The sequence below is a fragment of the Centruroides sculpturatus genome, unplaced genomic scaffold (assembly GCF_000671375.1).
Source record: "Centruroides sculpturatus isolate CEXI.00-Female unplaced genomic scaffold, Cexi_2.0 scaffold31, whole genome shotgun sequence".
NCBI classification, from domain to species: Eukaryota; Metazoa; Arthropoda; class Arachnida; order Scorpiones; family Buthidae; genus Centruroides; species Centruroides sculpturatus.
In genome coordinates this window covers 246,743-261,001 of record NW_019384496.1, presented here as the reverse complement: position 1 = coordinate 261,001, position 14,259 = coordinate 246,743, and the positions used below count along the sequence as shown (strand labels likewise).

Sequence of the window (14,259 nt, the reverse complement as noted above, 5' to 3'; positions counted from 1 at the left end):
CTCCTCCTTGATCCAGCCTGCATCAGCATTGTGTGTAACAGCATTGGACCAAAGAGAAGACCAATAAGTTGTGAGTTCTTCTTCTGTTGGTGTGCCACTGTGCTGTGTATCAGTGTTTGTTTTGGTACTGATTTGTCTGTAGAAAAGTTTTTCATTGTTTGTGAATAATTTATTTTGTTGTTTTCGTAGTGTACATGTTTTGTATCGTTTGAGTCTACGTGCTTTGGCTGCGAGTTTTTGTTTTAGTGTATCGATGTATTCTGTAATGTGTGTGTTGTGATGTTCATGTTTTGTGTGTGTTTTGATTTTCTTGAAAATGTTTTTGAGTTGTTTCTTTAATTTGGGTGTTATGTTGTTTTTAGTGTATTGTGTCAGCCTGCCTAATTGCTGTCTAATGTCATTTATTTGTGTTTCTATTCTTCTCTGCCAGGCAGGCTTATGATAGAATTGTGTTTTGTGTGTGTCTGTCTGTGAGTGTATTTTCAGTCCATGGTGTGTTACTACTGTGACTGCCCCAGCATAAACTAATGTATGAATGTCTGTAAGTGTAGAAATTGAATGAATGTAGTTTGGTAGTAAGTGAGTGTTTACATAATCTAGTGTTTTTCCTACTGCCTTTGACGTGTTGATTTTTGGTATTCGTGGTCTTTGTGTGGGATCTGTACCAGTATATTTAATGAGTGTTTCCTGAAATATAAGTGAGAGCGTATTAACTAATTCTATGTCTACGTTATCAGTGATGGATGGGGAAGTGCCTGCAGTATCATTAGTGGTACTTGTTGTGTGTGTGCTGTAATCAGTGCTTGTTGCTGGATTATCCTGACAGGTTACGTGATCTTCATTAATGTTAAATGTTTCTGTCTGTTGATGTATTTGATCAGCAACCTGTTGTTTGATAAGTTCAAGTGTTGTTTGTGGGATAAGGTTGTTGTGTATAATTGTTCGTTTTTGATCAACAACCCTTTGTTCGGTGACAGTGAGGTGAGGATATTGTTGTGTGAATATGTGGTGTAGTTGTTGTCTGTATGCTGTCATGTTTGTTTCGAGTCTTGTGATGGTGTAGTAAGTGCGGATGATAAACTCGTTCATTTCTGTTGTCCATTTCATCCGTTGGCGTGGTTTTCCAGCCTTTGTGGTCTGTGGATGCATTGCCACAGAAACACCAAGGCTAGGTTGATTCCTCACATCTGTTGAGGGCATTGCAGTAGCCATACTTGGGCCAGCGCTGCTTTCGCCACCAGTAACCAAGGGAGAATGAGGCGTATTTTTCGAACGTGAGCCTCTGCCTAACCCACGAACGCGGACCTTGTTAAACCGGGCGACGTCCGAGCTGGTATCACACTTTGATCTGGTTACTACCATGATAATTATCTCCACGGAATGTGGGTGTGGTCACTCTTAGCTTCATTTCTCCCCATAGACCTTACTGGCATGGGTGTTCCTACCAGGAGCTCGTGCTCCAGCCTGCATTGCTCTATGGTTCAGTAAAATTACTGGGCTCTCCCACCACGATCAGGTGGTGTCCACGGGAGAGTTATTATTATTATTTGAACATTCTGTAACATGCCTAAGTAAATAGCCTAAAAAATTACTGTTTGCATTAACTATAAATTCATTACTCACATGACATACGCGACCATAATATTGTTTGGATAACATTAGCCCGTATTTTGGGAAGAATATTTAGGATAGTTAGAGGAAAGATAGGATTGAAGACGAAAACTTCCTTTCACTCACAGCCAATTATAGGTAGATTGTTATTATGTTTGCTAGGGAAAACTTACTGGACATTTTTTTTAATTAGTACAATTTTAAAATTTAGTACATATTTGAAATCAGAACACAATCTCTACAATTACTGGTCACTTTAACTATTTTAGAACTACTTCGAGAGTTGAGGAAAGCCTAACATAAAAGCTAAAAACTTATATGCACATTTACACTAAATAGATTTTCGTTCTGTGGAGAATATGCAATTTCAAAACGTTTATTATTTTTTAAACAAATCACGACATATTAAGTCGTTATTCTTTATTTCTTTCATTGTCCGATAACTATTCCACTTCTAGCTAATAATTTAGAACAAATTATTTACAATTTATAATTATGAGCAGAAAACACAAATAGGCCGATCATAAATATGAAAATGTATATTTTTTTTAAATGTTTAAGTAATTAGTCTAATTCTTAGATTGTAAAAAGTTTTATTTTCCAAAAAGAAACTTGTGGAGTTGGATCTTTCTTGGAATACGTGATTCAAATATAATCATTAATAAAAATTGAATACAATTACGTCAAAGAAAGCTTTCTTCTTTATTTTACTCTCTCCATCCTGTAGTGACTAAGATGGCGTTTTAAAAGCCCATCATGGTTAGACGGCAAGATGGCCGTGCGGTTAAGCTTTAATTTTATTCCGATCCTAGTCCCAACAAGTAGTTTAGCGTAAACAAGTAAAAACTTGAATTTACCTGAGTTTACTTTTTATAGGACGATGCGCGTTTGAATTTGTTAAATCTCATTTGCTCTAAACATATGTAAGAAAATCTGCCGCAATTTTTAACCTTAATAAGAAAAATTATATAAGTATACGGAAACCGCAGTTAAGGTCTAAAAGAGCCACAGTTTGGCCATCATAGATATATACTATAAACATATGTTTATGGTACATAATTTCAAAATTTATTAATTTACTTTTTATAAAAATAATTTGCTAAACATTTTACATCATCTTATTTTTTTTATTTAACAAACGTATATTCAGAATTATAATTTAAAATATTCTGAATATAAATTTATTCTGGTTTATTTTTCTTCAGAATAATTTAAATTTTATAAAATGTGTTAACATTCTCTTCTTAGAGAGACGTTATCATATTGTATATAAGTGATAATAAGAGCGGTATTTAAAATATAGTTTATATCTTCTTCCTACAAATTTCTACACTTTTCCTTTTGTATTTCGACTTTTAAAATAACTTCTCGCGGTCTGTTAAAACCTCTTCCAGGAAGGAAATCTACTTCATGCTGTAGAAAATTTTCAAATTTTACATAATTCCTGAAGTTTTTAAATATGAAAATATTTAAAATCTCTCTTACTTTCGTTCTACTTCCAGGTCTAAACTTCACGTAATATAAAATTTTTGCCAATGCTAATTTGATTTCCATAAATGCAAATTTCATTCCTATACAATTCCTAGGTCCAGCTCCGAATGGCATGTAAGTAAAAGGTTGAATGCATTTTCTATTTTCGCCAAAAAACCTAAAGGAAAGACTTTAGTGTTTTTGTTCAAAATATCTCATAAATTGTATTTACCTGTAAAGAACTTACCTTTCTGGATTATATTTATCTGGAAATTGAAAGTATTTTGGATCATGACTGATGGCGTATACGGGAACAGCAACAATAGTTCTCTTTGGCAAAGTGACTCCAGTGTTACCTAATCGGTACTCTTCCGTTGTTGTACGCTCCAATCTGATAACAAAATAATAATTTATTAAATGTCCTTTTAGGATTCCGTTCGTAAATAATAATTTAGCCTTTTAAATACCTTATCGCTGGTGAATAATATCGCAAAGTTTCGTGGATCACTGCTTCTAAGTATCTCATTTCATTGAGTGTATCGTAGTTTAAATCTCCCTGAAAATTATAAATTTAAAAAGTTTTGTATTTCAAAATGATTAAAAAATTAATCTTCTTTACAGATAACAAATATTCGACTATCAGAAACTTCAATTTATATGAGAAATACATATTTTCTTTTATGTCAAAGCAACAATTAAAGGAAACAAGCATTAATTTAGGGTGTGTAAATTATTAATTAATTAATAAATTCCAAGCAATAAAATACAATTATATGTAAGGTTTTAAAAAATTACTGAAATTTCAATTATCATCATCATCATCATTCATAAGTATCTACTAATCTACTATATGATTTGATATAAAACTTCTCTAATGATTTTTTTCTTTTTTAATCTCGTTTCTCAAATCTATCAGAAATTAAGAATTTTAAATTTTAATTCCTCTTGTTATATGTTTTAATTTAAACACCGCAATATGTTATTGCTGATCCGGTGGAGGAATATGCTAACACAGTATGTTGTTTCTACTTCGCTGGATCACGGGTTCGAATCCTGCTTTGGACATAGATACTTGTGTATGTCAGGTTTTAGTTAAATTAAATAGAACATATAATAGACTATGTTTTCATTTGCTTTTAATAAACAATAATAAATAAATTTTTAAAAATAATAATACAGTGAAACCTGTTCACTTTCAGCTAGTTCCTGCAAAATAATATATTTTTGCAACGGAGATATATCTGCGTACAGGGACCACTTGTCTATTGTGACCATTGACCACTTTGGCCATGTCCCAAGGTAAGAATTCATGCTGGGTAAAGTGAACATTTAAAAAGAAAATAAAGACAAAGCCATTTTAAAGAATGTAATTCAATTTATAGCGATTGCATTGCAAATATAAAATATTTGAAATCATTGTACTTTGTAGGTAAAGGTTTAAACTAAATTTCGTATAATCTTTTGAAATTTTAATTTGAGTATAAGAAACAGTAGTTTGAAAAACTTTAAATAGTCTGTATCATAAATTGAAAACACCACTAGCAACGCGCCATCATGGTGCAATTTTTAGAGCAGCATTGGAGGCAAATTTAAAAATTTCTATTATGATAGAGATCATGTCGGGTCACTATCGAGGTTTCCTTGTCAGTGTTTCGTAGTTTGGTTTTATTTAGTAAACTTGCTTCATGTGTTCTTTGTTGATTGTTAAGTTTTTTGTACGAATGTTTAATTAGAAGGCGAGATTAATTTTCTTTCTTTTTTCATTAACTCACTCACTGAATACAATTAACTTTTAGAATGGCAAAGAAAGGTACAAAGAGCTAAATCTTCAGCAGTAATGTGAACTGTTCCACTTTTTAGAAAGTCACAGCAAGAGGCGAACAGCTGAGGAGCTGAGTTAGTAAGAAAACCGTATCTGGATAGGTTTCAAATTGAGTCTGAAGATATGGACTGAAAGAAGAGGGCAACTGAATTTGATGAAGTAAACTTCTTAACTCTGAAGTGTTGTACTAAAATGAGGATATTAAACGGTTTATTGATTGTGATCGTGATGTTATTTATGACCACTGAATATGTTAATTTGGAAGATGTTTTTGGAAGTGTCCTAAAAGAGTTCAATAATGGGAAGAATGAAAGTAGTGAAGATAAATGAAATCTGTATCATAACAAATAAGAGAAGCCTTGCCTTTATCCCACAAGGAAATTTATGATATGCTGTAGAAAATAGCCTTTTGCTATGCGACTACTAGCTGTCCTGAGGTTTTTATGCCAATATATCAATCAAAGAAAACTGTAGCTTTACATCTCTTTCATAGAGCTACATTATCTGACAGAAGCTGTACTAAAACAGGCGGAATTTACCTGTTGACCTTTCTAATAAAGATTCATTGGTTTTTCAGTACGTTGACCTTTCTAATAAAGATTCATTGGTTTTTCAGTACTAAATTTATCCTTATTTGTAGATTCATTATTTTTTTTACCTCATTCTTTAAAATAAATTCTTGTTCTTTAATAATTCTTTCCTGTATGTGCGGTTTCACAGCTAACTGATGAATTGTAAATGCAAGAGTGGCTGACGTTGCAAAATAACCAGCAATGAAGAAATTTATACATTGTGCAACAATATCATCCAGTTCTAGTCCTATTTAAGAAATTTATACTCATATTAAAATATAAAAATTAATTATTAAAATGAATTTGTATAATTAGTGTACTTTAAAGCTTATTTATATTGAATATTAATTGCTAACTTGAATCAGTTTAACCTGAATCTAGATACAGATTAAAGTAAGATATTTGGGACAGTTCTACCTGTCATCTGAATNGTTATAAATATACTTACGTTTACTAATTTGTTTCTTTTATTAATTTCGTCTATAATAACGCTTTTGAAATATAAAATTAAAGATGGCTCAAAGTATGATAATTGAAAAAATTTTGCTATTTCAGGAAAACAATCTAAAAAGTAAATTAATTTTAAATATTTATTTGAAAAATATTTATACCATTAAAAAGTATTAATTTAAACTCATACTTTTTATTACATTTCTCCACGGGATAGGTTCCATTAGTTCATTTGCTGCTTTTACAAATCGATTATTTGGATCTTTTTTTGAATCTATTTTCAGACCAAATGCACATCTTGCTATTACGTCGATGGTAAATGCACTTAAACTTCTGAAATTACAAATATAACCAATCCTTGAACAGAACATTAAAAAAATCTAAGTATTCTCGCTCGTAGAGAATTATGTTTGTATTAATTCTACTGTAAGAATTTTTACAATATTTTATACTATTATTTTTTCAATTTTTTGAAGCGATCGTTGATTGCAAATTACGGACTTAATAAGTCGCTAGTATCATTGGATAAGAATGCTTTCCAATATCAGGTGAAGTTGAGATAGTTGTATAGTTGTATGTTAAAAAAAACAAGTATATTAAATTGAAATTTATTTATACAAGATTATTTTATTTTTGCGAGTAGTTATAGCTAATTTAATTTTTTCGAAAAATTCACAATATATTTATTTAAGTACGTATCTACCCACTTTACACAATAATAAAGGATAAATGTTCAAGATCATATTCAGACTCATATTTCTTGGGATTAATTTTAATATTACAGTCTTAGCTTTTTAATTGTGATGCGTATTTTTTAGATTTAAACTCTATTAAATATTAAATATATATATATTTTTTCTTCTAAACATTAATCAATATTTCATTATTTGTCGGTAAAAAGAAATGTAAAAAGTACTGTACGTGTGAAAACGATGTGATAAAATATAAAATTTGCGTTGTCGGCGATTTAAAAAAAAAAAAAAAAACGATACCTGAGGTGTAATTAGAATTTTTTAGTTGCAGATATTGTTTCATACTTTTATGATAAATTATGAGATAACATTGAGAAATATTTTCTATTGCTTTATTAAAATAATTTATTTCCTTGAAAATACAGTTGAATTGCATGGAATACACTATACATTTTGCCATGCACGATTGCAGGCAATTACTGCCTTTCAAATTACAGAAAATTTCGTAAATTTCCTAGAATCTCGATAAAGTGTCTCTGACGTTACTCTAACATTTCTGTGCTAAATGAGAGGTTTATGTTAAAATAAAAGGCAATTGTGCACTTTTACAAATTCCCTCTAGTTTGCAAGACAGTGTCTTTTGGAATTTAAACTCAAAAAGAATTAGTAACATTATATTTAAGATATACTGTACTTATTTTAGCATTTTAACTAATTTCGGAAAATGTATATACAGAAAAACACACGATCGAATTTCCTTTCTGAATTCCGTTGTGAGCAGAATTGCCAGATGCTCGGTTCTAGGGGATTGTCTCGGATTTCTTCTGCCTTGAGACAGGAGGATTTTAAACGTATTTGTATCACTGGCAGAGTAAATATACAATTTATTGCATGATCTGAAATTTAAACATCCCAGTATCTTTCAGGAGAACTTATTTGTCTCTCGTTTTATCCACAAATATCTGACAACTTTAATAGTGAGTGAAATTGGCCTTAAGTCGAACATACAAAATAGTAGTAAAAAAACAATATGGTTTCTTTCCAAGGCTGGCATAAGCCTGTACAATATGAGGTAGCACTTATGTGCATAATGTGTATTATAATCAGAGTCTGACTCGCTTTAGAGGCTTAATCCAGCACTGCATGCACAATATGTCTAAAATCAATAAATAAGGCTATACAGTAATAAACACAGTGAAACCCCTTTAAGAGACCATCCCATAAAGATAGCTTTTGCTCAGAACCATTGGTGACCTTGACGAGAGGAGTAAGGCGTTGTTGTAGTAAGAGGCCCAGACCCTTATAAGGAGTCCGAGACCCTATTTTTAAAAGTAGATTTATTTATTTTCTTTGCAAGGACACATTACTGTGGTATAGGAGAGAATATAGAAAAACCTTCCCCAAATAAAAATATTGGCAGGTCGTTTCCGATTGGGTCGTTGGGACGGGCAGGTGCAGAAATGAAGTTAGAGCCGAAGGGTACCGTGCCTCTGCCGTCTTTGCATGGCAAGAGTGGTCGCAAAGTAGGAGTTTTACTGAGTGAAACCCCTCCAAAGTGACCATTCTTCATAAAATCACTTTTGTTCTGAATCATTGGTAAATGCAAAGTAGGAGTTTCACTGTGTATACTCGTATCAGGAACACAAAATTCATAATTTGGTTAAATGTGTCTGTCTTATAATAATTAATTTGGGTGATTAATAGAATCTCTAGTATATGTCTCCATTCATTAATTCAGTTCAATATTCTTATGTAAAGAGAATTGTATGAGCGCATGTGTATATGTGTTTGCAAAGCAAATATTTACTGAGTTGATCACAAAAATTAAAGTTAATTGATCAACTTATTATTAACTGATCAACTATTATTAGTTAGAAATTTTAAGATCAGACAGGATTCATTTTAAACAAATTGTAGGTACTGTACAGTAGAGCCTCGATTATCCGACCCCCGATTAACCGACCGTTCTAGTCGGCAAATTTCAAATGTCCGCTAGTGATGTGGCGCTACAATATTTGGCTATGTCTTGGCTACTTTAATATTATTTTTACGTGTTTTATCTGGCAACATTCATTCGACCATGAAAGGGAGCCAGTATTTAAAGGAGGCTTAATTTTCTAATTTTTAACGATACAATAGCGACGATTATTATTTTAAAAAATTTTTGTTAGGCTTAACATCGATGAAAATTCAACGCGAAGTAGGTTAATAGCGATATACTAATATACTAATTACATGGGATATACTAATATACTATACTAATAATGTATTTTTCATACTTTTCAGTTATCCGACCAACCCCAGTCCACAGTTGAGTCGGATAATCGAGGCTCTACTGTAATGTTTTCTAAATGCGATAAAATTATCAATTGTGTTCAAAGGAAAATTTTAAATAAAAATATTCTTTATTGTTTTTTGATTCAAAATGCGTAATCCATTATATGAAATCTTTCCTCATGTAAGTAATTTCCGTGTATCCTTACAGCTTGCGAAAAGAACGAAAACCTTTCATACATTCATTACCGTATTGCAGATGAAGTAATCATTAATACAGTCATTACTGTAATTATAATTAAAATATGCCCTAAAAATTTTAATGTATTGTTAAATATATTAAATTACACATTAAAATTATTTAATAATTACTTAATGTGTATAAATTTCATTAGAAACTTTTAACTTTCATATTAAATGCTTCTTTAAAAGTATTTTGTGTATTATTTTTTAATATTATAATTGTTTTATTTTTTAATTAATATATTTAGAATCTGATATAGTGTATAATATGTACAGTACAGTACAGTGAATAAGATATTCTATAACTATACAGCAAAATAATATAACAATAACATTTTTAATAACATAAGAAACCCAATTTACTTTTCATTACATATTAATTAATTGAAACGTTTTTTAGTTGTCATTTAATAAATAAATACGTTATAATTGAATTTAGCATACTCACTGATTAATATCAACTTCTTTCTTTCGTTTCGCTTCTTCTATTAAATTATCTACCAGAGTTTCTGTACATTCTTCTATTAATTTTGAAATCTAAATAACGATTACAAATTAATTCATCAATTATAAAAATGTATTATATAAATAACAAAAAAATGTTAATTTACTTTGTATTTTAGAAAATATTAAAAATGTTGTACCGATTTTAATTTACACGAAGTAAAAGCTGGCCTCATGATATTTCGTAGATTCCTCCATTTTTTTCCATTCTGCACATAAAGTCGTTTATCCAAAATTGGATCCCCAAATTTTAATTTCTAGACAAAAATTAATTTTTTTCTTAAATATAACGATTGAAGTTAGGACATCTAGACACTAAAAATCATATAATTTAGGATTTTTATAACTATTTATATAAATTTTAGTACCTAGATAGCTAATAATAATGAAATTAAGTATTTTAGAAATAAATAATAGGAAATAATGTTTATAAAATTAAAGAAGATAAATGAAGAGCTTTTGATGAACAGACAGATTACTCGAGCTTTTAATTCTTAAATACTGTATTATATATATTTCATATTAAATTATATTTTTGCTAAATGAATGAGAAAATTCCATTAAATAAATTTATAATAACTATGCTAAATATATTTATATACATGATATGTTTATTGATGAGTGTATGATAGGGGTGCCAATTAATAGGCGCATTACTAATATAATTAGTACATATAAGTAATAATTTAAATGCTTATTTAAAAATGCTGAAAAATAATAATAGTGTAATTTAATCTCTTATATAGATAATTACAAAATTATTTTGTAATTACCTATTTAACTAATTAAGTATAATGATTTAATTATATTTACTGAAACATTGAATATGACTTTAAAGTGTAATATAAGTGTATAAAACACAAATAAAATAATAATTAAGGATATCAGCTAGAGGAAAAAGATAAAGGTTTTGAAAAAAAAACTTACTAAACAACCTTTCCAATAATAATGTAATTAATAGTCTACAAAGAAGTTGCTTGATTACATAATATTTTAATAATTTCTTGAACTTTTTAATAAATTTATACCCTATTGAATATTTCAGCAGGGTATAAATAATTAGGAAGAGTACGGAATATTTCAGTAGGTATAAATAATACATAAATAATTTCATAGGTTATGAATAGGTTATTAAAAGACTGACTCCAATACTTAAAACGTTCAATAAAATTAATTGTTAGAAGTGTTGCATACGTTGTTTACAATAAATTGGTGTTTATATTAATCAGTTCCACGAAAAAAAAATATTAATATACCCTTTGGCTAATATTATAAGTAGCAATTATATACAGAAACCTGTTTGAAATAAATTTCTGGTTCAGATGTATAATGTAACAGTCTGTTTTGGTTTTATTCTTCTACTTTGATTTGTTCGTAAGTTAAGAATAAATAAATCAAAACTTTTAAAAATTAAAAATTAATTATTAAAATGAATTTGTATAATTAGTGTACTTTAAAGCTTATTTATATTGAATATTAATTGCTAACTTGAATCAGTTTAACCTGAATCTAGATACAGATTAAAGTAAGATATTTGGGACAGTTCTACCTGTCATCTGAATAATTGTGGAGGGAATTTTTATTTAAAGTTAACAGAAAAATTCTATTTTTCTTCCTTATTTTAGAAAATTCCCTTTGAAATTATTTATATAATCTAAAAAATTGCTTTATTGTGTAGGTACTTCTAATTTTTTTCTTTTTTAATTGTAAATTTATAAAAGTTTATGCAATTAATAAATATATAAAAACTTTTCTTCTGTGGTTCATTTAGAGTACATGCATTTTCCTTAAAGAATAGATTTTCCACAAATTAATACCTTGCGGAATTGATAAATACAACACCCTTGAGCAATTTTATCACGTGATAAAATTGCTTAAGGATAATTAATACATTAATTTAGTCTTGCGTAAACCGATGAACTTAAGAAAAAATTCAACCTTGTTAATATGTTTTTTTTGAAAAAGCTATAACTTAAGAAAGTCTAATTATTATTTCGATAGATAAATAAGAATATCAATAAAAAAACCAATTTAAAGCCCTGTAAGTACAGTACATTATCAACTTTTTGAAGAAATTTCATTCGTTCGCTTTAATACGTCTATTTAGATCATACGTTTCCTTAATTCTGTTTTTCTTAGAAACTTGTACAGTATTCACTTACGTATTCTGCTTCGAAATATTTTTGATTTGTAATACGTATATATATAAATTGTTCCGGTTTATTTAGTTCTCCGAATTCTGTGAATTTCTCTATAAATTCTATTTTAAATTTATTCTTTATTTTCCGATTTCTAGTCTTTATCGAATATATTATTTCCTTAATATTATACAATATAACCAGTTTATTTTAGTTGTTTATTCAAATTCTTTTAATATCAAGGTTTTTTTTCTCAAATTTCTGTTTAATTTCCCTCGTTAAACTATTTCTTAAAACGTGCAAATATCACGTAACAAGATACTACTCTTCAGATTTTTTTATGAATATATTTAGAACTAATTCAAAAGTAAGTAGACCTATCAATGGACGAGTGGGTAACTCCACTGAACACTGATAATTGGTCTTGGGTTTACCCTCCACCAACAAGGTTGATTCTGGTCTGAAGTTTTCCAGGAAGGTACAGAATGTTTTAAATATTAATTATGTTAATATATTCAAACGACTTATCTCCTTATTCGATACCAAGGCTCTGTCCTTAATACCATTACTTGATTTTATGATCAATAAGATTGCTCACATTCAAATAAATATATTTCATTTTATCAACTAAAATGGCTATTGTGCTTTAAGCATTACGGGTAAAGAAACAAATTGCCGTAATGTCTAGCCTAGTACTGTAAAACGACACTTTAAAAATTATAAAGAACTGTAAAGTAACAATTTAAAATAAACTTTTATAGGTTTAAATCACAGGTTAAAATAGTATGACTCTCGGAACACGTTAATCTGGCCCGCGAACATTACTTATAAATGATAGAAATAGGCCTACTTTTAGTATACATGGAATATCTGTGGCTCGCTTAAGACTATAGGATTAATGGGAGAAAGCAACGAAATACGTGGGAGATATACTAAGTGGAAGTACCATTTTTTACCGAAAACTAAGCTTTATGTTTTCTTTAGATACGTTAATAAAACATAAAAAACTTCATGAGGACATCCCATTAGTCAGACTCGAACCCTCAACCAACTCTTAGTGTTCAGTAGTTTTCTCTATTCGATTACAAATGGGTATGACTCGGCTACCTACGACTCAATTTGGCCCGACAACCGAAAGCCTTAGCACTGCTGTAAATAAAAACATTTGACGCTTCTATGCCTTTAATTTATAAATAAATATTTAGCTTGAAAAATTTATTAGACGTCTATTTTTACTAATTTTACCGATAAAAAAATATCAAAATATCATATTTACGATGCATTTTTTTAACTGATTACCTTAATTGAGGCAGTCAGTTAATTAGACAATCAGTCAACCGATGCAATTCCTAGTCGAGGAAATCAAATCTTTAGAATCATTAATATTAGATGAATATAGTTAATTCACAAAGTTATATTACAAAGTACTCCGAATCAAGGATATTTTTAGAAATAATTTGTAAAATATCTAAATATGTTTTAAAGAGAATCTGTCTTAAAAAATATTTTAAATTTAGAAACAAAATTAAGATTTCTATTTAAAATGATGCTTAAACAAATTAAACATTGTATATCTATTATTAAATCTTTCCAAAAGGAAATACAGAGAAAAATAATTATTATTATCTAAAATTGGGACGTATTATATATTTTATTGCATTTTATTTTATTATTTTTGTCCTAAAAATCATATCAAACTATTTTTATTTAAAAAATACAAATAAATTTACATCTAAAAGTTGTCTTGAAAATCTGTGTATTGAAAATTTTATAAAGAAAGAAGTAGAGACTTAGAGTGTATATTACTTGAGTTTACAAGCATTTCGAATGAAAGTAACAAGAATAATCTTAATAAATTTATATAAAAAATTATTAATACAAAATTGTTTGTTTGTTCTTACCCTTTGATTGGAGAAAACGTAAAAATCCTTCAACAGTATATCCTTCAATAATTCAGGTTCTGCAATCATTAAAACCGGAGTAGAACCTTCATAAATTCTGGAATATTTATATCAGAATGTTATCTTTAAAAAATAAAAAATATTTTATTTTATTAAATAAGATATGATCTAAAGCACGAAAAAGTATATTTAATAAAAAGATACATATTAAAAAAGAAAGAAACTCAAGATAAACATGTGATTGTGTGGTAAAGTTTTATAAAATATAACTAAATTTTGAAAAAAAGATTACTGCATTAAAGTAGTAGTCTATATTTTTAAATATATATTTCTAAATGTCATAATTTATATTTTATATTTGTAGTATTTTTAGTTTAAGTCATATTACAAGTATAATAAAGTCATATTTATATTAATACTAAATACAATAAGTCTTATTTATATGATAATTAACTCATGTAAATATAATGATTTAGTTTTATTTAAGTTTGCATTATTGTTTTAAATTTATATATATATATCATTTTAATAACTATAATTCATAATTTTTATATTATTATTATATCTATATTTAGAGCAATT

General features: G+C 28.5%; 1 protein-coding gene across 1 annotated transcript; it reads right to left on the bottom strand.

Moving 5' to 3' along the window:
- Positions 1-2,146: 2,146 nt before the first annotated feature.
- LOC111621919 (cytochrome P450 3A11-like) lies at positions 2,147-13,782 on the bottom strand (the record flags this gene model as incomplete). The annotated part of the gene is made up of 10 exons (XM_023364169.1): positions 2,147-3,024; positions 3,097-3,259; positions 3,329-3,472; positions 3,549-3,637; positions 5,562-5,726; positions 5,924-6,039; positions 6,116-6,258; positions 9,583-9,671; positions 9,779-9,895; positions 13,678-13,782. Coding segments are annotated over 10 exons (1,227 nt in total), but the record flags the coding sequence as incomplete, so codon positions are not given.
- Between the last annotated feature and the right edge of the window lie 477 nt (positions 13,783-14,259).